This window comes from Myxocyprinus asiaticus, chromosome 9 (assembly GCF_019703515.2).
Source record: "Myxocyprinus asiaticus isolate MX2 ecotype Aquarium Trade chromosome 9, UBuf_Myxa_2, whole genome shotgun sequence".
Classification (NCBI taxonomy): domain Eukaryota; kingdom Metazoa; phylum Chordata; class Actinopteri; order Cypriniformes; family Catostomidae; genus Myxocyprinus; species Myxocyprinus asiaticus.
Window position 1 is genome coordinate 15,689,823 of NC_059352.1, and position 27,265 is coordinate 15,717,087.

General features: G+C 38.0%; 1 protein-coding gene across 1 annotated transcript; it reads right to left on the minus strand.

The window, feature by feature from the left end:
- Positions 1-26,536, minus strand: LOC127446241 (protein kinase C delta type-like). Its single transcript, XM_051706996.1, has 18 exons — positions 26,371-26,536; positions 19,847-19,975; positions 8,624-8,823; positions 8,468-8,534; positions 7,652-7,811; positions 7,508-7,539; positions 5,909-5,994; positions 5,700-5,829; positions 4,770-4,870; positions 4,595-4,685; positions 4,388-4,515; positions 4,113-4,286; positions 2,273-2,364; positions 2,088-2,150; positions 1,836-1,974; positions 1,546-1,734; positions 1,306-1,434; positions 1-832 (listed from the first exon to the last, which is right to left on the minus strand). The coding sequence occupies exons 2-18, from the start codon at positions 19,953-19,955 to the stop codon at positions 674-676; spliced, it is 2,049 nt and encodes a 682-aa protein (XP_051562956.1). The 5' UTR covers positions 19,956-19,975; positions 26,371-26,536; the 3' UTR covers positions 1-673.
- Between the last annotated feature and the right edge of the window lie 729 nt (positions 26,537-27,265).

Consider the following 27,265-nt stretch of genomic DNA (forward strand, 5'->3'; position numbering starts at 1 on the left):
TTTAAATTCATATCAATTTAAACAATATCAGTATATAATCTCTGACCTATTTATTTTATTTTTTTACTCTTCTTTGAACTACTTTTTCACCCACACTGAACAAACAGCACTCTCCCTGCAGTCTTAACTGTCAAGTTTGTACTAATCCAGCAAAGTTATTTTTAAAACCCCTAACACTGCAAGGACAAGTTAAAATTTGCATTGAGATTTTGGGACGCCCTAAATCCAACACGACTGCAATCATGTATTTAAAGGGCTCCTTTAGAAGAGGACTGTCAGGATTTCATGTCTCCTTTAGTAAGATTTGAGTTCTATTAAAGGAATAATTCTGTCATCATTTACTCACCCTCATGTTGTTCCAAACCCTTATGACTTTCTTAATTCCGTGAAACACAAAAAGGAGATGTTAGGCAGAATGTAATGGAAAAAACATGCAATGAAAGTACATTTTTCCCTTACACCTCCATCTGTGTTCAACGAAAGAACGAAAGTTACACCGTCCTGGAAAAACATGAGGGTGAACAAATGATGACAGAATTTTTACTTTTGGGTGAACTATCCCTTTAAAGCAAGAATTGTGAAAGTGCTCATAGCTGGTTTATTCAGGCTGGATACTATGATCCCATGTACATACTAGATCTTTTTCTTCCTGATCACAGCAATTGTGAATTTATCACTTTTGCAGGAGATGCTCCATTCTCGGATTAATGAATGAGAAGCCGGCAAAAGCACTCTGGTCCATGGAATCAATCAGGCCTTTCTCGCAGTGTGACAGGCGGGGTTTCTCACTCAAAAACTCCCGGTCAAAGTTACTGCAGTCATTTGGAGCTTTCTGCAATTAGACAAAGTAGGATAAAATTATGAAACAAAGACAGACAGAAAAAGATGATGTATAAGGAGCAGCGTTGGGTAAGTTACTCAAACTAAGTAATCCACTACAAATTACTTCTCTAAAATATAATCAGATTACTTTGCTGATTACTTCATCTAAAAAGTAATCACATTACTAATTATTTTATTTTGAAGTTACTTTCTAAATCACTTTTCCTAGACAGGTTTTTGGTTTTCCGCTCATTCGAATATTTCCTCATTCATTGTCACATACCCTTCAGCTGTCACAAAAGCGCTAACAGACTAATTCATATTTTAAATGTATTATACATATTACTTCAGCTCAAGTAATGTACTTAAAAGTAATTAACTTAAATTCAGTAACTGTAATACATTTAAAATGTAAGTAGTTACACTACCTCCCCCCACAAATCATATACACCCTACACTGATGAGGAGAGAGAAAAAACCTACCACTTTTGGCTTGAAGGGGGGCTCAACTTCTCTCCTTTCCAAAGCAGACCAGTTGATAGTCTTGAAGAATAGGTGAGCTCGTATATTACCTACAATCCCTAAACGGCGTGACGGGTTACGCTCAAACAACTGTACATGCACCGAAGAAAGAGGGAAAACAAAGGATTACAAATTGTAGAGACTGCACATTGAAAATGTAAGTGTGCCACTTTGTGGCTGTGTGTAGTTGTATGCGTGTACCCTTTCTAACATGTCTCTGGTATCCACTGTGATCCAGCGGGGGTAATTGGGTGTGTCCATTCTGATCGATTCAAACAGCTCATCCTCGTCATCACCGTGGAATGGAGACTGACCAATGAGCATCTCATACACCAGCACACCAAATGACCACCAGTCTACTGAGAACGTGTACTGCTGGCCTAGCAGAATCTGTGATTTATCACACACAAACACATCAAACACTGAATGACTCGCGAATGAGACAAGAGAACTGTTGGTTTGAGAAGTCAACATCAGAGGGTGTTTCATACCTCAGGTGCGATATAATCTGGAGTTCCACAGAAAGTTGTGGCCCGATTTTCCCCAAACACATTCTCCTTGCACATACCAAAATCAGCTATTTTTATGTGACCTTCACCATCTAACATCACATTATCCAGCTTAATATCCCTAGCAAAAGGAGAGAGCAACATTGAATGCCCAATGAATGTCCTATCAAGTAATGTGTCAGTAAAACTTAACACTGGTGTGATTTTGTGTGTGTGTGTACTGTATATATGTACCTGTAAATAATGCCTTTGGAATGGAGGAACTGCAGGCCACACACTATTTCAGCTGCATAGAACCTGGCAGTAGATTTTATACAATTACTCTATAACCCAGTTTAGTCAATTAGCATTAACAAAAGTAAGGGTTCACAAACATACAAACTATTGTTATGGTGTAAGCATGCATGTGTGTGACATACGTGGCTCTGTAAAGGTCAAAGCGTCCTTTTTCTTGTATATGAAACATTAGGTCTCCTCCATTTAGATACTCCATCACAAAGAACAAGTGTTCCTGTTAGAAATGAACATGCAGTGAATAAATTTAAATAGTAATGCTAACAACAACATGGCACTTATAGCTAGTCAAACAATGAATAGATGTGTGTGACCTTGTAATGCATGTTATCTGGTACCATCACGTTTATATTAGACAGACGGTTGCTGGGAAAGTTCTGTGATATGGTTTATTTCACCCAAATGATGCATCCTGTGATGGTTTGTGGTATAAGTGCCTTTTAACACCACTTTTAGCTCGTCACGTCCAAATTGTTTGGCAGTCCTTTGTCAGTTGGTTTAAAACCGAAGTGTTGCCTTATCAGCGTTGTTGGGTTTGGCTTTGAAGCAACATAAATGTTTGTCAAATTCTAAGACTGCTACAACTGAAATGGAGTAGTTGGCAGTGTCAATTGAACTGTTTGCACATTGTGACTTTTCAAAGAGATTGAGCATGTTTGTTTGAACACTTTGTTTTTTGTGTAAACATGCATGTACTGAAGCCTAGCGTACACTACACGACTCCAGCTCGCCTCCTTTGATGTTTTGAGTTGGCGACTTGTCTGCGACGAGAAGTCTCAGATCTCACAACGAACACTCTTGTTGTGTGCGCACTCCTGCGACATGCCAAGATGACTCCCAGATGCTACAGCAGTTTTCAAAACATCTTGATATCTAGACGTCTTGTCAGGTCTGCGCACTGTCCCGACGAGCGAGAGACCAACAATGAGCCACAGCCAATGAAATACAGAGAGAGTGCAAGAGGAGGGCATGATATCAGAAAGCAGAACACAAAAAATTATTAGAAAATAAAATAAAACTTCACCCACATCTCCCTACTCGCTGTCTTTTTTATTTTCATCTGTTTTTCCTTTTGCAAATAACAAAACGGGCACAAGCCATTCTTTCATGTTTGTTGAAAGAGGAGAGCAAGGTTTGGGTAGCAGGAGACAAAAAATAATTAGAAAATAAAAGAAAACATCACCCACATCTGCCTACCCACTGTCTTTATTATTTTCAGCTGTTTTTATTTTCCTTTGCAAGTTAGCGCAAATAAGCGTAAAAATGGGTGAGAGTTTATGTTTGTTGGAATGTTATCAAGAACAAACTACGCATGTTTGTGAATGGATTTCATTATCTTAATTTTAAGATGCATTTTGGGCGGTCCATTTGAAACGGGACGATGCTAGCTGTAATGGTCGGTTTTTCGCCAGTTATGTGTAGATTTAAAGGGTAAGATAAGAAAATGTAAAAAAAAAAAAAAAAAGCATGAACATACACAATAGGGACACAGATATGAGCAGCATGCACATTAGAAGGTCAGTTACACGTACTGCACTAAAATAACTCAGAATTCTGCTCTAAACATCATGTTTGTGTATAATCAAGAGGAACTGTGTGCCAGTTTAGCACTTTCTTTCTAGTCTTTTACTTTTTTGTGCTTTATTATCATTCAGTAAAACACAGAGACGTTACAGTTGATGTATGTCCTGATGAAATTCCGAGACTCTCTCCTCAAAATCCAAACACAAGTGGTCAAAAGAGACAACCAGGTGTAACATTGATGTTTTGCGTGTGCATTTGTGATTGGATCACCTAAAACGCATCTTTTTACCAGTGTATACATGGCCTCAGTCAGGGACGAATGGTCGTGTAGTTGATCCACTACAGTCCTGTTGTGTGCGCACCAGCACGACAAAAAACAAAATTGTGAGTCGCAGGGCGCCGACTGCAAGTCGTGTAGTGTAATCTTGGCTTAAGGTGTACCTTGCTTTGAAAAGTGGAGTATAGGTGTGTAAGGAACGGATTGTCCCAAGCGAGAGCCAGCACACGTTTCTCCACCATGGTGCACTCCACATCATCATCTATCAACACCACGTCTTTCTTCAACGCCTTCACTGCAAACCATTCTCCAGTGCCCTTTAGCTCAGCCAACAACACCTGACAGAGAGAAAGACGCAATGTAAACCTGTGCGCGCATGATTTTGAGCACGTATGTATTTGAATGTGTATGTGTGTTTGAGAGAAAGGATGTGTGTTACCTTGCCAAAGCTTCCCTTGCCCAGTAATTTATGAAAAGTGAACTGCTCAGCAGTGATACGTGTTTGGTGAGTGATTCGAGAAGGGGGTTGAGGACTCGAACCCTCCCATAGACGACCATAAGGAGCCCCTTTTAGAATAAAACATCTTTACTATCAGATCATCATATTTGCAATTATCATATTTATCAATTCACAACAAATACTAACCATTATCATTAGGGCCGGGGCTTTTGCTAAAATCTTGGTAAACGCCAACATCCTGGGCATTGGGTCTCTCTTCAGGTCTTTTGGTGGATTTCTATGGCAACATGCATACAAAATGCATTTCAATTCCTGATAACTTTCTTTCTGTACACTAAACCACAATTGTGTACATACACACCTGACTAACTTGAGTAAGAGCCTCTGCAAGTAGTTTCTGGTTAATGCCACAAAGGTTGGCCACTTTAGTCTGGCACTTGTGATGGACATTCATGGAACAGTCTGAGAGAAAGTAGACAATTACAAACATGAAATCAAGATGCAACATTAACACTCACCAAGCGCCAAATATAAGTACGGGTTCACTTTGGTCAGTAACCTTTTGTAGAAACTGCAACATCCTAAAATCGTTTAAAAAGAAAGAAACTAATCTGGCCTCTCAAAGACGTGTGACATTAGCAAATCAAATCAAAGAGATTTAACCAGTCTACTAAAGACAAGAACAGTGACTGTCATACTCCTCCAAACAACATTTACCTCAATGGAAAATTGACAATCAAAAATGTTTTTTTTTGCCATGTGGGGACACGTTTCACCAAAACAAAAATATGAGGAACAAAATAATGTCAAAAAGAGGAAAAAATATTGCGAAATACAGTTTAATGGCTAGTAAAAAAGTACTTATGGCCAGCTAAATTTGGACATCCTTCCACAGGGCTGGGTAAAAATACAGATTTTCTGATTTATCATGATATTCATTTGAATGATCCTGATATTGATTCTTTAAATCCCAAAATCAATCTTTTACTTTAAAGTTTACATCAGTTTTGGTTGTGTTCATTATTTAATCAGTTAAATAAATAGCAATTGAACTGTAGTTTGGGCCCTGTTGTTGTGTCTTTTATTATTAATTTTAAAAATATTTTGCATAGTGTACCATGTTAGAAGGTTCCCTGTATAATTTACAGCATTTGCAAAGAGAAAATTTCTTTCCTATGCAAGCAAAATTGACATTATAACTGAAATATACCCAAATGATTTAGAATCGAATCAAATCGTTTCAAACTCAAATCGAGACCTTGTGAATCAGGATCAAAAACACCATACTCACCCTCACATTTAAGGCCCTGTTTGACAAGACCCCACAGTAGACTGCCACAATGGTCACAAAAGGTGGGACTCATGTAGTTGTTGCTCTTAAAGCGATGTGGCATGTCAATCTTAAAACGCTCCTTCTGGAACTGCATGCACACACAAACTTGAAATGACTTTGTTACAATAAAATATGAAAAACTGTTTTACACATAATACACTACATACCATAGTGTCTCGACTATTGGCTGCCGTGCCTGTGCACCTTCCAATAATTTTATCAATACACTTCTTGTGGATGGCCGCATTGCATTCTGTGGGAGAAAAATATTTCTGTTGAGAAGGTATTGAGATACAGAGACAGGTTTTCAGAGGCTGTGCATGTGCACACTGTTGGTTTTATTCTGGATAAAGCTGATAGTCATTGACAATAGATATCAAAATATTCATTTTTTTCCCTTTTATCCCCAGAACGCATATGCAACCTACTCCCCCCCTTAAATGCACATGTAGGTCGAAAAAGACCCAGGTGAAATCTAAATGCTTATTCTTAATAAAACTACTTAAGGAAAATTAACTGTAATGATAATTTTATTTATAATTTACTTTTTAAATGGTTTATACACACAAACACATATAGGTACAATGGACCAGGATAAAACGTTTATTTATTTATTTTACAAACCACTGAGTTATAACCTTAAAAAGTAAAAAAAAAAAAAAAACTTTATGAACTCTATATTGCTGTATGACACTATTTTTCTATATTAATCCACAGTATGTTCGGAGTGGTAAAGCGTAAAAAAAAAGAAGAAAAGTTGCTGGTTCAAACACACTAAGAAATGATCTAGGAGCTATAACCATTGTGTCCTTGATGTGAACTAGACATTTAACCTCAGGCTGCTCTATGAGGACTGTCCGTGTAATAGTTATAATGTCAAGCAATTTATATAAAAGCATCAGCTGAATGACAACTTGCTTTACTTACATACGACACATAAACTGGAACGTGAATATTGTATTTAACATATATTTAATTACACAACAAATAGAAACTGAAAACAACCAATGTCTTACAAAAGTATACCAGTGTTAAATGCATTGAATACCATACTAAACACATTTGGGTAGTAGAGGATCTACATACTGTATGCATTCTAGAGGTATTGATGCAAATTCTCTTATAATTTATAAAAATATTCATGTAAAATGTAAAAAGTCAGTTCACATGGTCAAAACACCTTAAGTGAAGAATACCTGGAGTAGAAGATCAAAAGACCACTTAATGTAAAAATTATAGTCAAAAAGTAGACGGCCATGCGATTTTTGACTCAAATATTCATTTTAGGGTTAAGGTACATTCTAACTAAAAACATGTTTGTATGCGAGTGTTTAATCACATACTTTTTGACCATTAAATATCCATTTATTTTCCATGACCTTTCCAGTTGTTCAGAAATAGTTAAAAAATAATTCAAATTTAGTAATTCAGATTGATTGAGTGAACCAGTTTAACCAATTCATTGAAAAGAACAATCTCAAATGAACAATTCACTCACAAATCAGACATCACTATGGCTTACGAGCAAGTGTTACTCTTCAAAAGAGCTATGTTTAGTCAATGAAATATTTTAGAGAAGAGCATAAGGAGAACAATTTATATCATTTCCATGACATAAGAGATTTTATTAATTTCCATTCCTTTTCCAGGCCTGGAAAACACAATTTTAATATTCCCTTATATTTTCAGGTTTCCCATAACCGTGGAAATCTTGGAACGTGGGGGAGTATTTAGCATGTTGTCATAAAACAGCAATATATACTTACGTCGGCACTTGTAACCTTGCTTATTGAGACCCCTGGGGAGCATTAAAAGAGAATAGTTTAAGTATAACTGTAAAGTCTATATAATAAAATCCATAACTGAATAAGACTCAAGCACACACACAAATATGAACACTCAAACCTCACCAAACAAAATCTCTGCAAACAGAGCAAAAAGTGGGCTGTCTGAAGAAGGTGGCGATAAACTCATGGTTCTTGATGATGTGAATCTTAGCCTGTTTAATAGCTCCACGACGACGATTAAGAGTAGGTGCGTCCTCCTCCAACACTACTGACTGACGACACTCTGAGGATAAAGAGAACAAAAAAGACAAGACAGGATGAAAGCAGAACATAAAATTATTTGACATCAATTTCAAGTTATATTTATGTCCTCATAGCGTCGTTACTATGTCCCAGGGTCATAATAACCACCATATATATTGAGGGGAATGCCTCAACCCCAGCATTCAGAATAGTGACTGATCAAGATGGGTTTTTCGATGAATGAATCTTAAAGTTTTACCTTTGATTCCCCCCACCCACCCCTCCCCGAACTTGAATATTTGGTTACATTTTTGCAATGTCCTGTGCATCATTATAAACAAATGCAAAATCTGAAGTGGAATATTTGGAGTTTAGGTGTATTCTCAAAGTGAAGCACTATAAAACACAAGAGAGGAAAAGGCTGCAAAGAATGACTGAAAAAGACCAGAGAAATGCAAGGATGAGCTGTTCTGACATGTTTGCTGAGACATTCCAATGCTCAGAAATTTAAGGGAATCCAAATGGATTCACACAAACACACACACAAAAGATCAGATAAGAATGACTCAACTCACTGCAATTAACGCAACTGCACTTGGCATTAGTCAATGACTTTCTGGATCGTGAACATTTAATGACATTACTGTACAGAGAAAAAGATTGTTTTATTGATGAGAAAGAGTTGTAGTGTCTAACCTGTATCTGAATCCTCCAAAAAGAACAGCACAGACATCATAACCTTCCCTGTAGGTTGCAAATCAACCTGAAAATGGGGTGAGAGTTTTAATCATACACAGTTCACAAAGCGAACACACACAAACACAAATGCAAGTACCACATTTGATTACATACCCAAAATTCGGCACGTCCGTTAGCTTTCTTGCATCGTTCTGCCAATACGGACACGCCCACTGTGACTTCAGCTAATGGTTCCTCTGCAGTTCTCATGAGCAGTACTTGTATGACACGTCCCTCATAAATATGTGCATCAAAACTGGATCGCCAAGCAGGAAACATGGTGGGCTTCTTTTGGATCAAAGTTTTTCCTCGTTCTTAAAAAGAAAGGGGGACATTTTCTGAAGTTATCAGGCATAAACTTAACCCTATAAAGCCTGACAAATTAAATACAGTAATAGTCAGAAAATGCTCTTTTTTTAAAAATTTTTTTTTTTAAGTGGAGCCTTTTCTGAACCCACAGACAAAATTAAATGTATGATTTTTTTTTTTACAGTATATATTTTACATATATGATACAGTACATCAGGCTTTAAAAGTCATTATACATGCCACAGTATTAAATCTTGGGGTATCTTAAGAGGACTCCCTGGGCTTTTTTTTAGAGATACAAATGTTTGGGAGTTTGGCCATGACAACTATAACAACAACTTCTCCTTGGTCAATAGAAATGTATGAATTTACAATTTTGCATATTGAATCAAATATTTTTTGCTGGGTCTCAGGAGGTCATAGTAAGATGACATCATAATAGTGAATAATGTAAAAAAATGAGATCTTTATAATGACAGAGCAAGCCACATTTACTGTATAAAAATACACATAAATATCAATTCCCACTTTAAATATATCTTATAAAAAGTATATATCACTATTTTTAAAAGCTCTTTGTTTTTTATTGTGGTGGACAAAGAGATACACAGTACCTCAAAAGCCTGTTGTATCATATATGATTCACGCATTACAACGTGATTTTTCTATACAAAAATAATGTCCAAAATTTAACCATGCACAAGTTGCTTTAATTCAGCAAAAACTCATTTTGAAATATCAGTAACAATATCAGTTACGTATTAACATTATTGTTACTTTATCAAGGCGCGGAGGCGCGGAGACTGATGATAAATTCACCAAGTAAAATCAAAAGATACATAAATACAATCAAATGTATTTTCGAGATAAATTAAAATGAATAGCTTAATGGACCAGCTTAGTCTAGTCCAGCTTAATAAACTGTAGCTTTATGGCATTATAATACTATTAAATGTGTGAACAAATGCATATCATGCGAGAGCACATCCATGTACTGGTTTGAATCTCTCCGCTCGCACGCAGATTTCCTTCGTTCTCGCACAAAACTGAACGCATGCTTTCAAATACAGTATACGCTGCTCTATGAAATCTCCCTGCTCTTGCTCATAGAGTGCGTGTGCATGCTCAAAGTGTCCAGTGCACATGCAAATCTATTATCTATATAGCTCTGCCTCAGTTCATCAATCACAATGTGTTCTTTGTTACGAGTTCAACATGATATTGGGACAATGTGTCTTCATGCGTTTGTGACAAGTGTAGTTTCACATAGAGATGGAGTTTACCACATGTCTCTATGCATTAGATGTGAGTTTATCACAAATATAGGCTAAAAAAACAGTTAAGTAATTCCATTGTCATAAGGACAAACATGTATTTTTTTTTTCTTATTAAAATGTTTTTATTGATTCAAATAGTTGACAAAGAAAAACAAAACAAATATACATTTAATCAAAATTTAACTCCCTCTACTACCCCTCCCCAATCACCAACCCCACCCTGACTCCCAATGAACATCCCGGTGATCACATATAAGTACACACACACACACACACAAAAAAGTAATAAGAAAAAAAAAATAATTTAATAATCATACACATCTAAAACTATGCCTCTCTCTCCACAGCCCCTCCCCGAGAGTATCCCAAAAACTCCACCCTCCACAGCCACCCTCCCCATCTCCAGCCGACTTCCATCCCCTTAAAACAATCTGTCTGCCTGTCATAACACTGGTCAGAACCCAATTGTTATGTGTTTATCCCCTATTTTGATGAGTGCCTCGTCGCCTAAAATACAGAGTCTGGGGCAAACCGAAACCCGAGTGCCCAACACGTCACACACAAAACTCTGAACCTTCAACCAAAATTCTTAGATCTTAACACCCCCCCAAAAAACATGGGTTGTGTCTCCAGCTTTTGATTGGCATCGCCAGCAGGTGGGTGTGTCTTTAAGACCAAGCCTATACAATCTAGAGGCAGTCCAATAGAATCTATGTAAAATCTTGAATTGCATAAGGCACACCCTTGCATCTCTAGATGTAAACTTGATGTTTTTTAGAATCCTAGCCCACACTCCCTCCTCCAATACCAAATTTAAATCTTTCTCCCATAATCTCTTGAGAGAATTTAAAGCTCCATCCCCCAGACTCTGATGGTGTGTTCACACTTGTAGTTCGGTTCTCTTGGTCTGGACCAAAAAATAAAATGATACATTTAGTCCTGGTTCGCTTAGCGTTCACACTGGCATTTTTAACACTGAACCTAAAGATACGAAACAAAAGGCATCAGGAAAAAGTCACAACCTGATTTTATGACGTATATTTTGCGACGGAACTTGCTGAACATCCAAAACAATTCTGGCTGCTGGGCTAAATGCCCTTGTTGGATATATATATGTATATATGGTGGTATTTTTACCAGCTGAGAACAAACGAAGAGCTAATAAAATGTGCAAAGGAGTCAAAATAGCGGCAGGAATTCCTCCGTTGTACACACAAACGAAGATAAGCTGCAAGGATGGCTGACGGCGGTTCTGACACCTGAAACCGTACTGTAATGGGTAACATAGCTCCTATGATGAGAAGAACCAGGTATGCTTGAGGTCAGTATTAGGCAAATTACTTCCTGTTTTTGGTCCATTTAGACGTCTTTGGTCCATGTTGCATTCATATATCAATCGAACCGCACCAGAGTTCATTTGGAAGCGGACCTAGACCCACTATTCATTTGGTGCGCACCAAGGTTCGGATGGCAGCGTTCACACTTGTTCAAATGAACTGCACTAACAGAGCAATCGCACCAGAGTTTGTTTTAATCGAACCAAACCTGCCAAGTGTGAACACACCCTGAATTAGCAGGGAGTAATACACTGATGCCTCATGGCTGTTTCCAAAAGCAGTAATCACCACTCCCAGAGGATCTGCCGCTTTATACTTGAGGCAACATTTAAATAAATGTCAGAATTAAACACTCTGGACACTTTTGTCCATACCGAGTGCAAATGCGAGATAACGGGGTGTAACTTAACTTCTCCGATTAGTTTGATAGATAGGCTTTGCAATGGCGAAATAGGGGCAAGAACTTCCTGTTCAATACAAAACCAGGGAGGGCTCTCTCAGCTGGAAGCGACCAATGAGCCAAATGTCAGAGACTGAATGCATAATAATAATAAAAAATCTTGGGTAGGCCTAGGCCACCTTTGTCAATCGGCCTATGTAATTTATTGAAATGTAATCTGGGATGCTTACCATTCCAAATGAAGGACTTTGCTATGCTATCAAATTGCCTGAAATAAGAGAGGGGGACATCTACAGGGAGAGACTGTAGCAGGTAGTTGAATTTTGGAATACAATTCATTTTAATAACATTAACCTTCCCAATCATAGATAAATGTAATGAAGCTCACCTGCCCACATCGCTCGAAAACCTTTTATTAAGGGGTCAAAATTAACTAACTAAATCACAAAAATTTGCCCCAAATAATTAATGCCCTGTTTGGGCCACTGGAAGACCCCGGCTGAAAAGCTGTTGCTGGGCCGTACGCTGTCAGAGCCAAAGCTTTGGATTTAGACCAACTGACTCTGTATCTGAGAACTTAGAAAAGGAATAAATAATTCTGTGGAGGCAGGGCATAGATCTAGTGGGGTCGGAAATGAATAATAAAATATCATCTGCGTAGAGCAAAAGCTTGTGCGCCATACCTCCCGCCACCACCCCTGGAAAATTATCTTCCTTTCTTATCGCGGCTGCCAATGGTTCCAGGGCAAGACAGAACAATAATGGGGAAAGAGGGCAACCCTGCCGGGTGCCCCTATCCAGAGTAAAATAATCTGAAATTAATCCATTTGTTTGTACCGCCGCTACCGGGTCTCTATAAAGTAACTTAATCCATCCAATAAAAGTATTCCCAAACCCGTATATTTCCAAAGTCTTAAAAAGATAATCCCATTCTACCATATCAAATGCCTTTTCGGCATCAAGAGAGATGGCAGCGACCGGAGTCTGATCATTCGCCACTGACCACATGATATTGATGAAACGCCTACTGTTATCAGAAGAGCTACGGCCCTGAATAAACCCCAGCTGATCTATATGTATAACAGATGTCATAACTTTACTTAATTGGTTAGCCAGAATTTTTGACAATATTTTTACGTCTAGATGGATCAGGGAAATTGGACGGTAACGCTTACACTCGCTTGGATCTTTGTCCTTTTTAAGAATCAGATTGATCTGGGCTTGTGTCATGGTTGGCAGAAGCTTTCCATTCTTTTTAATTTTTGTATTTTATTTTCTCCCCTATTTGGAATGCCCAATTCCCAATGCGCTCTAGTTCCTCGTGGTGGCGTAGTGACTCGCCTCAATCCGGGTGGCGGAGCATGAAACTCAGTTGCCTCCACATCTGAGACCGTCAATCTGTGCATCTTATCACGTGGCTTGTTGAGCGCGTTACCACGGAGACAATGCGTGTGGAGGCTTCATGCTATTCTCCGTGGCATCCACGCACAACTCACCACACGCCCCACCGAGAGCAAACCACATTATAGAGACCACGAGGAGGTTACCCCATGTGATTCTACCCTCCCTAGCAACCGGGCCAATTTGGTTGCTTAGGAGACCTGGCTGGAGTCACTCAGCACGTCCTGGATTTGAACATGTGACTCCAGGGGTGGTAGTCAGCGTCTTTACTCGCTGAGCTACCCAGGCCCCCAGCTTTCCAATCTTTAATGATTCTGTATAAACTTCTAACAAAAGTGGAGAAAATTCTGTAGCATAAGATCTAAAAAATTCAGCGGCAAAGCCATCTGGCCCCTTGCCTGTAGGCAACGCCTTAATTACATCGCCAAGCTCTTCCAAGGTTATCTCAGAATCAAGAAAATGTTTTTGCTCAGTCGTCAGTTTAGGGAGTTCTAATGGTTCCACAAAGTTTCTAATATCTTCATCAGTAGACGAAGACGTGGAACTATAGAGATCAAGATAGAATTCTTTAAAAGCATTATTAATATCAATGGCCAAGGTAAATATTTTGCCACCAGCAGATTTCACTGAGGGAATGGTAGAAAAAGACTCTCTCTGCTTTATATATCTAGTCAAAAGCTTCCCTGCTTTGTCCTCAGACTCAAAGTATGACTGTTTTTCCCTGAATAGCCAAAACTCCACCTTCCGTGACAAAATAGTATTATATCTGTATTTCAGTTGGGTCAATTCTCTGAGGCCATCAGAGGACATTCGGTGCTTCAGCTCTGCCTCAACACTTTTAATATTCCCTTCCAACTCCACGAGTTCTCGTGCTTTGGATATTATGGTGAATGAGGCATACTGTATGATCCGACCCCTAAGAATGGCCTTAAGTGCCTCTCAAGCCATGCCCAAAGAGGATACTGAGGACCAGTTGGTCTACATTTGTTGGAATTCAGGATTTTGCAAAAGGGATACATTAAGCGGCAACTATATGATTTCTTTTTCTCCGTATGTGGCAACATCTCTAAACTCACCAGGGTGTGATCTGAGACCAAGATGTTTCCAATTGAGCAATCAACAACAGATGAAATGAGGGACTTAGATGTATCAAAAAAATCTATTCTAGAATAAATCTTATGGACTGATGAAAAGAATGTATAGTCCCTACCAGATGGGTTCAAATGTCTCCAAATATCTGTAAGACTAATATTTTTACACATCCTTTGAAGCGTCAATGTTGGTCTAGGGGGCTTACACACTTTTGCTGCACTATGGTCAAGGATTGAGCCCATCAATAGATTTAAGTCTCCTCCCAATATTATATAATGACATCCCTTCAAGATCTATAAAAAAGCCCTGATCATCAGCATTAGGTGCATAAATGTTAGCCAAAATCAACCTTTTCCCCTGAATTTCTGCTAAAACAATACTGACTCTTCCTAATTTATCTTTTGTCTGTTTGAGACATTTGAATTGTAGATGTTTACTTATCAATGTAATGACTCCCCTGCTCTTACTTGAGCCAGCACTAAAGAAAATATGTCCACCCCATATCTTCCCAATTTTTCAGCTTTCTGCAGGGAAAGATGCATTTCTTGAAGAAACACTATATCATATTTCTTACGTTTAAAAAAAGAAATAACCTCCCTCCTTTTTATGGGGTGCCCCAACCCATTTACATTTCATGTGGAGAGAGACAATCCACTCATATTAACATTTGACATTTTGACATATTAGAAAAAATAGATTGTGTGTCAAAAATAAAGACCACATTCCAACATTAGTGCAACAATCAAACCCCAATCTTCCCCACGAACCAAACAAATGGAAAAAAGAAAAACGTGCGCATTAACCCCACGCACGACAGCGCCAACCAGCGTCCATTCCTCTAAACTCAAACAGTCAATGTACGCCTATGAGAGCACCTGCGAGAACTTTGCCGTCGGATTGCTCAAGTCCGGTTTTTCAATTCAAATTTTGTGAGACAGAATTACACAACAGAAGATAATCTATAAAACAAACTCCAGCCAATAGGTGGAATAAACACACAGAACATGTAGATTCATCAACATAACTGTCCCGAAGGTGTGTTCCTCCACAAAACAAGCTCCAGCCGCTAGCGGAACCAGCACAAAAAAAAAAAAAAGCCGTTCTTCTACACGAGTGCAACAAATGACCCAATCACTCCAATGTCCTGCAAGAAATACTCCACAAAACAAACTCCAACTAATAGGAGGCATAAGCACAAAGAACCGAAGGAGTGCTATTCCATAAAACAAATACCAGCCGCTAGGCGGAACCAGCATAAAAAGAAACAAAAATGGCACCCAGTTACCTTGGACGGTCAATTGAATTTTCAGTGAGTCAGGCCCAATCGGCTGCAACGTGAGTACCACAAAATAACTTACTCAGTCCACTGACTTTATGAAGGACATGGCTTGCTGGAGACATGTAAATATTTTGCGGCCATCCTTAGCATCTATTCTCAATTTGACCGGGAACATCAGAGCAAAAGTGACCTTCCGTTGATGTAAGAGTTTCTTGAATTGACTGTTTCATTAAAAAAAATGTTTCTGGGAACAAGAAAATGTTGTGGTTCTTCCATGAAAGACTTTTTTTACTCCTTGCCTCACGTAACAAAAGAGCTTAATCGGATGATCTCAGAAATTTGGCCAGAATTGATCGAGGCCTGTCTCCCTTAGCGTATCGCCGAGCCGGAACTCTGTGAGCTTGCTCAATTTCCAGCTTATGGCCTGTTATGTCGAGCAGACTCAGAAAGAGCCCGTCCAGGAATTCCACCCTATTCTGACCCTATGCTCCCTCAGGAATTCCAACAATTCGGATGTTATTCTGCCAGATACGATTCTCGATATCTTCCAACTTTACCCAGACACGCTTTAAATCCTCCTTGGTCGCTAATGGATTAGCAGCTACGTAATTCCCTCTCCGATGACTCCAGATAATTGATCCGTTTCTCAACATCTGCCACTCTTGTAACCATCTCAGTGAATTTCGTCTCCATGGCAGTGATCGATCGATGTTTTACAGCAAGCTCCTCCAAGTCAGCAACGACCTTCGTCAGCATTGCCGACACATTCATCAATTGTTGCCGAATTTCTTTCAACACACCGGCCAAATTGACTTTCGGCCTGCTGCTCGGGGGCTTCAGCTTGGACACATAAGTGTCTTTTAATGTCTCCAGAGCCCGAGGATTTTGAATTCTTTGACATATTGTCTTCCTAGAACAGTAAAGACCGTCACTGTTTAAGACTTTGAAAAGCCCTGATGTAGAGCCATGGTGCTCAAAACATGGCCCGCGGGGCGCATCCCATGATCCCACAAATAAACAAATAAATAAATAAATACAATAATAATAATATTAATAATAAATAAAAGAAAAAGATAATATTAGTGACATACATCAATATTTGCTCAACTTAGACTCTGCACTGTACTGAAGAGATAACGGCACAGATAAAAATGCAGCATTTACAAAGGAACCTACAGTAGTATTATACGGTATTTAAATAGTCCAAAATGTGACCCCATATATTTACATACAAATTAAAACGTCTCGATACTTTGAATGTTATTTGTTCGTAGCTGGCAATATTAGACATGAGCTCCAACATTGTTCAAATGAGGAAAGTGTTGTTGATTTCCACTGTCTAAGAATGATAAAATGCTTCATTATTAGTGATAAGTGCATTACTAACCTAAACAAAGCCCTAAAAGACGGCAATCATAGACAGTAATGATTTCTCATTGAAGCACTTTTGCTAGTATATTGTTTTTGAAGGTATCTATGGTGTATGTGTATGTGCATGTGTGTTTATAATAGTTTGCCAGTGTGTAATGATAATCTTTGACAATGAAAACAGAATCATATGACAACGGATAATATCTGCATTCTATTTAAGGCATGTTAAGCATACTTACCTCATTACTATAAAAAAATAAAAAATAAACACTTAAAATCATTAAATTAAATAAATAATAATAACAAAAAAAAAATAGTGCAGCCCTCGAAGCTAAAGGGATCCTGCTTTGCTGCCCCCAGGCTTTCCAAAGTTGAGTACCAGTCAACGTCATATTATGCGATTATGCATTACTTTACGGAGAGCTTATGACCTACTTGTTAAGTCTTGCCTTAAGTAAAGGTGGTGCAACCAAATTAAGCACTGACTTAGTTACAAACTAACTAGTAGTTACTAAGCCCTTAGTGTGAACTTTCCGTCCCAACTTATATGAGACCTTACGCACAGCTGGTGCAACCCTACCCTGATGTAGAGGCTTAAGAAATCATGTGTCAAATATGATATGTACAGATTTACTGTGTTAACAGGGTTAATGGCAATGTTCACTAAGCCCCACCTTAAAAGCATTTCCGGTCAATCCTATATTAGCAACTGTTGCTTCCTGCTAAGTGCTTGCCTTTTTCTAACGAGAGTCTACGGGAGTAATGTATGTTTGAGTAGTTTTAAGCTGAATTTTATATAAATTATCCATAAAATGTCAAAAACATTGCTGGGTAACTTGTAATAATGACATTAGTTACCTTAAAGGTAAATTAAAAATTAAAACTTCAATGTTAATTAATTTATGTATTAATTCAGGTCTTAATAAAGGCGACAATAAATAAAGAGTTCACAGCATCATAGTGATGTGCTATTAGACATTATGGGCAGTTCTGTTCGCTTACATTAATGTTATCAGGTGTGTAATTGCTATTAAATGACCATTTCTCTTTTCAAGTGACTGTGATAATCATTTGCCTCCATTCTGATTCACAGTCTCCACAGTTTTCAATCAAATTACTGTGTAATTTAAAGGGGTCATGACATAAGTAATACAATTTTCCTTGATCTTTTGACATATAAGAGGTCTTTGTACCATAAAAACATACTGTAAGTTAATAGAAAAATAGAATAGAAAAAGAGCATTTATTTAAACCAAGCTGCAAAAAAGGCTCGTTTGGAATTCGTGGAACTTGTGACGTCACAAGGACCAAATACATCTGCATATGCAATGCCTATATTTCCGTCATTGCACCCTTGGCCCCACAAACTGGTGCTCAGTCAGTCACACAGCTGAAGTGGAGAAAGATGGGCCTGTCATTGGAGATTCATCCAAAATGGAATTACACAGGACACCTTCATGTGCCTGTCTGGATTTAAATGTTTTTCTACATAAACGTGGCTTTGACCGTCATACATCTTGCGCCACTTTTAAAAGACACAATGTCAAGTTATAACTCTAAAAGGAATCCCCCATTGTGTTTCATTCAGCTGCGCTGTCTTGCTGTTGTGCTGTTTGGAAGGCGTCCTGGACTGTTTTTGCACCCATCTGTGCTATTTTTAATTGTAAACATCTTTGATCGTTTTGATGCGTTTCCGGCGATGTCTGTTTACAAACAGGGAAAATGTAAGATGTGAAGACCAGCGTCTCTGCTTTGGCCTGTTAAAGCCGGTTGAAGCCCCCAACATCACCATGTACTGTATTACGTTTGTGTATTCAGAAGATTTCAGTGTGAATTGCTTGTGAAACAGTCACAATATGATTCAAACTTTGCAAAGGAACTGTTATTGAAAGATGGGGCAGTTAAAATTGGACTATTGGATGAAAAACTCTATGTGCTGGCTGGAAATGTGCTGGGTGTACATTATGTGTTAACCCTGAAATGTAGTTTTAATGTTGTGTAGTTTGTTTTCTTTTTTGAAAAGGATTGCGTTTCAAATATGCCAGTATTGGAAGGGCTGCATGATGTTAGCCAGTCACAACAGTGGCCATTTACACTGAAGTCTTAAAGGGCCAGGCAGCTTAAACCGAGCATTTCAGACAGAGGGCCAGAGACATGGTGGAAAATTATTATATATGACTAAATTATGACTGTTTGGTGCAAAAAAACTTTACATTCTATGTGGACCTCAGGGAAGATAATAAAATTATTTTAAAAAAATAAAAAAATAAAAATAAAAGAGTATGTCACGACCCCTTAAACAATTTCTTTTACAAAAAATGTCAAGATAAATATGATTTACATCACTCTTCATTCCAGCATCTGTAAGAACATTATTAATTACGTTTATGAGAATATTTTGCCAAAAACTGTGCAGCTCACAGCAATCTCCCATTCATTCCTATGGGAATTTATGCAAAGCTTGTCAGAGCAAGCAACGGTAACCAAGGGGGGCAGAGCTTATTAAAGGGTCAGTTCTAGCATACAGCACAGTATATACTGTGTACTATTTTTTAAAGTAGTAAGTACAGCAGTATGCAATATGTAGCGATAAACATTTTAACTGTAGTATGCTATATTGCTGTAATATGACCTCATTATGTTGCACAATAAATTTAGTGCCATCTGTTTATCATCTCACAAAAAAAGACAGGTATATTCACATTTTTAAAATACTTTAACCTTTGGCAGTTCAATCAAATAATGAGTCAAGAAAAATATGTATAAAAATTACAGTCTATGTTGCTTCCAATTTTTATTTTAAACAGTTGCATATTGCAAATTTACATACATACATTAATTACACACACCAGTGTAACAACAATTACTCACCAGTGCTAAAAGCTTCCTTTATTTTGACAGCACAGAAAGGTGCCTCAGCCATCGGAGAGAATGTGCCGAGATCATAGGAATTAAATGCAATTCTCAAGAAAGGGGCCATGGCAACCCCTCAGACACAACCTAAAAAAGACACAGACAACCAATCTTATTACTTTTCTGTTATGTGACTTGTTCAGTAATGAAGAAAAACGTTGTTATAAGGCTATTGTGTACAGCACAAAGGAAATAGGCTAACACATGCTGCAAACGTTGCTTCATTTTCAGTTTAGAACTAGATCATTTTATCGCAATATAGGAAGCTACTGTGTACTTGAAGCTCATTCAAACTTTATACAACATGTTTGCTGCAGAGCATACGATTTAGTCTCAGAGACCATCTCTGTATGAATTTTTGTGTGGTCAGTCATTTTACCTAATAGTTGCGTGTTCTATTCTGGTAATTGTTCAGTAATAATTTTTCATGCTTCTCAGGTTTTGTATTTAACATTTCAATTCAGGCATGCTAGGATAAAAAGGGTCTACATTTGCATTTTATTCCATACCACTGCAGCTACAATGTTGTTAGTCCAACAAACGAAAGTTTCTGAGAATCGTACTCGAGTTGTTTTTAAAGCACTTTAAATATGACAAATACAAATATTTTAATGCAGTTAGAACCCTCTGAATATTACCTTGATAAATTAGTAGCAATTCATATTTATACACCGGCGGCCAAAATTTTGGTGTAATGTACAGATTTTGCTCTTATGGAAAGAAATTGGTACTTTTATTCACCAAAGTGGCATTCAACTGATCACAAAGTATAGTCAGGACATTATTGATGTAAAAAAACAGCACCATCACTATTTGAAAAAAGTCATTTTTGATCAAATCTAGACAGGCTCCATTTCTAGCAGCCATCACTCCAACACCTTATCCTTGAGTAATCATGATAAATTGGTACTAGAACATCACTTGCCATTATTTCAAACACAGTTGAAAGCTATTTGGTTCGTTAGATGAAGCTTAACATTGTCTTTGAGTTTGTTTTTGAGTTGCCACAGTATGCAATAGACTGGCATGTCTTAAGGTCAATATTAGGTCAAAAATGGCAAAAAAAAAAAGAAACAGCATTCTCGAAACTCATCAGTCAATCATTGTTTTGAGGAATGAAGGCTATACAATGCTTGAAATTGCCAAAAAACTGAAGATTTCATCCAGGGGTGTCAAACTCGGTTCCTGGAGGGCCACAGTCCAGCAGAGTTTAGCTCCAACCCTAATTAAACACACCTGAAGCAGCTTATCAAGGTCTTCAGGAGTGCTTGAAAATTACAAGGAGGCATTTTGGAGCAGGGCTGGAACAAAACTCTGCAGGGCTGCGGCCCTCCAGGAACTGAGTTTGACACCCCTGGTGTACACAGTCTTCAAAGACAAAGGACAACTGGCTCTAACAAGGACAGAAAGAGATGTGGAAGGCCCAGATGTACAACTAAACAAGAGGATAAGTACATCAGAGTATAAACAGACACCTCACATGTCCTCAGCTGACAGCTTCATTGAATTCTACCTGCTCAACACCAGTTTCATGTACAACAGTAAAGAGAAGACTCAGGGGTGCAGGCCTTATGGGAAGAATTGTGAAGAAAAAGCCACTTTTGATACAGAAAAACAAAAAGAAAATGTTAGAGTGGGCAAAGAAACACAGACATTGGTCAACAGATAATTGGAAAAGAGTGTTTGGATCTTAACCCCATTGAGCTTTTGTGGGATCAGCTAGACTGTAGGTGCGTGAGAAGTGCCCGACAAGACACATCTATAGCAAGTGCTACAGGAAGCGTGGGGTGAAATGTCACCTGAGTATCTGGACAAACTGACTGCTAGAATGCCAAGGAATTGCAAAGCTGTCATTGCTGCACATGGAGGATTTTTTTGATGAGAACACTTTGATGTAGTTTAAGAGGTTCTGAAAAAAAAAATCTAATTGCAAAAGTAATTTTTCACGTTATTAATGTCCTGACTAAACATTGTGATCAGTTGAATGCCACTTTGGTGAATAAAAGTACCAATTTCTTTCCATAAGAGCAAAATCTGTACATTATTCCAAACTTTTGGCCCCCAGTGTAGCTGTTAAAAGTGCTGTGGTAAATTAAATTTTTCTAAGTAAGTAACATTTTCAGTTAATATTCCTTGGGTGTACAAGAACAATTAAAAAAATTACCTCAGGTTTAAAAATGAATCATGATGATGCGCCACCCAGGATCATAAACAGCAAAATTACCATTGTATGTACACTCAGCTGACCGCCTTATAGAAGCGCCCTTTGTGAAGGGATTCGATTGTTTGCCTTTGCCTAGAACAACTCTACGAGTAGCATGCCATTCAGAATTTACCTCAAGTTCTCATACAAAGGTAATCTGTAACTTTACCGCAGTAAAAGCCACTGCCTACAATTAAATACTATTACACAACACGAGGCATTTTTTTTTTCAATCATTATGCCCGTTACATTTTCATAACTTGTTGAATTATTGTTGAGCTGAACATCTGGAATTTCTCAACATGACCCAGATGAGCTTTATAGGTTATCGAAATAATTGGGGTTAAAATTTATCAGTCTTGTTGTATAACATCAGGGCTCCACCAACTTCTGTTGAAAGCCAATGATATTAGTCATTAGGCTTTGACTAATGTAGAAACTTCATAACAAACACGCACACATGCAGACTTATGAAATGTATATATGTGCACATACACGCACTCACTGACATGCATGCGCATTGTATTATACTGGACTTTAAACTATGTGGAAAGAGAGATTTGAACACACCCGTCCAAACACAAAAAAAATTCCTGCTGTGGTTCAATTAGGAAGCTCACTTGTTGAAACATGCCCAAAGCATGCCAGCACAGAAACTGTTCAAACAAGCCACAGCACCTCATTCTAAAAACCTAAAACATGTGTCTGTATCAGGGTCATGACAATTTCCTCGTAGTGAACACTAGGACCAGACAGCCAACTATTAAAAATATATTCAGCAAACCATTTACTTTGTTATAATATCTTGTGCATTATTTATTGCCTCTTTTGCATTTAATGATGATTTAATTTAATAGGTAACACCTATAATTATTTTATTATTAGATTAAGAACTGTTGAAATGGTCAAATTAAAGTATTTGACACTGTGTTTTTATATGGAAAACAAAAATTGTTTCCAGGGAGCAAATATTACACCTTTTAAAAAACAAGTTAATTTCTGACATGGGTGTGTGTATGTGTATGCGTATGCGTGTGTACAAGCTAATAAATCAGCTGTGTGGAAGTCTGTGTCAATAACATAAGCTTGCAGCACAGTATGAAATCGATTTTTAAACAACCTATGACATGCCAGAGCCACTCTTACAAAGATAATCACAAACACACACACAAAACAAATCATGTCTATTTTTTAATTAATTAACTCACTTGATTCTGCCAAAGAAAGACTAAGTGTGTGTGTGAGAGAGAAAGAGAGAGAGTGTGTGTAAAGAGAGAGATACTGGGTAGGCAGGTGTGGTTAACAGACTCCAAGTGCATACATATAATAATCACTTTTATAAGCAATTTGACTTACAATTTTCACCTGGTGAAGGATAAAACGGACGAAAAAAAAATAGTATAGCGTTCACTAAAGGAGAGACCCGAGCAATATCTAGGAACGAGGGGGTGGGCTTTTTTTTTTAATCAACCACCAAGAATACTCTAATCACCAAGCAACACCCTGGCAACCACCCAGCAACACACTAAAAACACAGAAACGCAAACAGAGATACATATGATCAAACGAATTCACATTTTAATTGTATTACACATAAATAATAATATTTTAGAAATACTTTTTACCCAAGTAATATACTTAAATGTACTTACTCTTTGTGCCTAAAAGTAATTAGATTACAGTAACTTATTACTTTGTAATCCAATTACACCCAACACTGGCTGTTTTATTAATATATTATAAGTGCTGTCAGTCACTTAAACTTTTTAATCGCAATTAATTGCATAATTTTTTGTAGTAAATTGCGATTAATCGAAGATTTTGAAAGAGCTGAAATTTGACCCTAAATATCCTTATTTTCCTGTCAAAATGCATTTATTTCCACCTTAGGGAAGATAATAAAACAATATTTAACAATATAATGCTTTATTAATATTTTCCGAACAAAGCCTTCCACAGTATAAAGATAGAAATGCACTAAAACTGCACCAATTCAAGTAACATTAAACGTTTCCCAGAGTCTAAGTCGGAGTTTGACTAATTGAAAGAACTAATCTCCCGATAGGTTGCATATCCATTGCAATAGGCATGAAATCTCTTAAATTCTCATCCTTTACATTATTAATCTGCCGGTAGACTGTGGCTATCCATTTTGCTACAGCAATTGTGGAGCCGTGTTCATGATTTGCGTCAGGGCGTCAACGCCAGCATCAAGCGTCTCTTTGAACTCCACATGAAATGCGCTTGCAGACAAAAATGTCTCATTCTGCAAATGATGTAATGATGGTGATAGACTTGGTGTGCTTCTATGGTAATTAAAAGGCGCCTTACATAGGCTGAAAAAATACTTGTTTATTATCACAAGTCCCATCTGGGCTTGTTTTGTACATCAAATGGCGCTAAGAGGTCCTTTCTCCATCATTTGATCACTGACACGGAAGCACTGTTGTGTGTGTTGTGAAGTGTATGTCAGTGTAATGACTCTGGGCAGACACATTACAAAGTTTCCACCCTTCCAACAAGTGTTTATGCTGGTTTATGCTGTATTGATGGTAAATGCGTTAATCGCGATCAAGTAAAATTAAAGTTTTCATCTTTTTTAATTAATCCCATGAGTTAACACATTAATTCTGACAGCTCTAATTATAATGCGAGACGTCTAGTTTTGTCGCACCACTACTGACAGGCTTAAGCCAGCGGCACACTAGCCAATTTTTTCCAGTGATTTTCAGGTGTAAGCTTCATTAACATAATCACCGGAGGGAGACGAAGCGTAAATTAGCGAGGCCGTTTATCACTTGACCGTCAGGACTCTCTGTCAAGGATCCAACATGACAGAAAAAATTGTTCTGTTGTCAGGGCGGGCTCTTCTGTTCTCTTCAAGTGACCAATGAGCTTCTTTTACTGAAGAACTGACAAGACATCAAACTGATCTGAACATATAAATTAATATTATATTAGATACATTTAGATAAATACGCAATTACACACTTTCATAAGGTATGTTACTCCATGAAGCGCTTCCTAAATCACTCCTTTACAATTGTTTATATCAGCCAAAAACTGTCACTATGACGCATTAAATACTCAAGTATATACTTCTAAAATTTCTGCCGATGGTTTAGTCAATTCTGGGGCCTTTCTGTTCATATAGGTAACTCTGGTGACAGCACATGAGAAACTAATGTGCCTGTATTCCACAATTGTCTATGCATGCTAACTGTTATATCACTCATGTCCACAGTCGCACACACACTATCTAATGTATGGGATAGGAAGGAACTATCGACACCGCTGAAATAGTGGTATGGTGTAACGTAAACTGTTCAACCACAGCAGGATGCATGTCTCCACAGTAAACAGTTAACACGCCAGCCACGTATTATGAATAGTTTGGATTAAGAATACAACAAAGGCAAAACCAGTGCTATGTCATTCATTGGAGTCAGTCTGTCAACAAACCCCCACCGACAACTGTAAATGTAACCATGCCCCCCACCCCCCATAGTCACTAGAACCACGCTCCATCTGTACTGTGTTTTAGATCAATAATCATTGATATATTATAGAGAAGAGTGTCAGACTGTCAGTGGTATTTTACTTCAATCTCACCATTGTGTACTGGGCTACTATAATTTTACTGACAGTCCAATGGAATATAAATAAATAGCCTGTTGCTGAGCCTTAAACCCTTGAGAGCTGCCTACGTAGACAGCATGCTGGGGCACCATAAGCGCGTGCAGCATTTTTGGCCATCAGGAGCTCCTGTGATGCCCTAAAAATGCTGCACACCAACTATGATGCCCAATATTCAGTCTAGGTAAGCAGCTCTAACGAATGCTAACGAGTTGTTAGTATTACTATCAAGATAAAAGAGTGAAAACATTTTCCGTTATACTATATGTCAAGGTTGAGTAGACAGCAGCATACACGAGAGTTTTAAGTGTAGTCTGACACTGCGGTTTGCACTGAGCTCCTACTTTAAATATGACATCTAAAGTTATCTTAAATGGCAGGCTTCTTTTGAGAAAAACCCAGCGATATAAAACATACCGTATCAGCTCACTAGAAGCACTAAAATATTTCGGCGCACAGAATGTTTGAGGTCTAATGTGGCTGTATATACAGTCTGCCTCCGCCAAAAACGCTCGAGGTGCATCAATCGGAAAATTAGGGTGAAACAAAATAAGTCAGACACTTAATAAAGCCATACTAGCAATGTTCTGTCAAAATCAAACACTTGATCAAATGATCCAAGAAGAATCAGTTAACTACTTACCTTTCCTCAGAAGAAAGCGACTTTTCTCTGAGCCGCCTACTTTGTTCAGTGATTGAGGAAGTACAAATAAAAAAACAAAACCCTCTCTGTGTTCAGTGAGTAAAGTAGGGCGGAGTAACGTCTCACAGGTGCACTCTTTCTTCGCGCGATCCCTCTTCTCTCCAGCGCTCGCGCAGCCTATTGATATGCCGACTATGCGCTGAATAAAGTCAGCACAAGTGTGCTGCCACAGTCTGTATCATTTCGTCCTGTGTTTATCTGAATTTTTAGATTTTTCGTGACCTCTTTGCAAAGTAACCGTGTGTTGTACACGAGAGTTCCACCTACTCCCAGATGCCTCTCTGTTGATATTATGCCAGCGTTTTTTCCAAAGCTGGACACATTGGCGCGCGAGAGAGAGACACGATGATGGTGGTGGCTGGTGATTTATAGATGTGTCGAGATGAGAAGCAGACCCTGTGTCTGGTTTCTCTTTGTTATGAAATATTATCTATAAAACACGCTGAAAGCCCATACAACTGTGTATATGATGGATGTTAAATGTGAAAACATAAATGTACACGTTCCTTCTATGTGTGTGCGCGTGTAGCCTTGTCCTGCTTTCCTCCTCTTGGTCCGCAGTGTGTATGTCCTAGATTTAAATGTGTGGGTGAGATTTAAAAAAAGAAGAAAAAAAAAAAAGAAACAACAGTATGTTGTAGAGCCTATGTGTGTGTATATCTGGTGCAGAACAGATAAATGATGTATTGTTATAAGTAACATTAGCACAACAATAATTAAATAATATTAAAATGATATTATTACAATGTGCATTTGTGTGTTAGAAAAAGAACACTGACAGATTTTAAGCTTAACTGAGGACATGGAAAAAACACACATGTTTGCTCAGTTGTTT

Excerpts from the sequence above, each read along its gene's own strand:
- LOC127446241 (XM_051706996.1), bottom strand. The coding sequence starts at position 19,955 with ATGGCCCCTTTCTTGAGAATTGCATTTAATTCCTATGATCTCGGCACA. Across the intron at positions 8,824-19,846 it reads AAAGGAAGCTTTTAGCACTG|AACGAGGAAAAACTTTGATC; the intron begins GTGAGTAATTGT and ends TTTCTTTTTAAG. Across the intron at positions 7,812-8,467 it reads TTTGGAGGATTCAGATACAG|AGTGTCGTCAGTCAGTAGTG; the intron begins GTTAGACACTAC and ends CTTTATCCTCAG.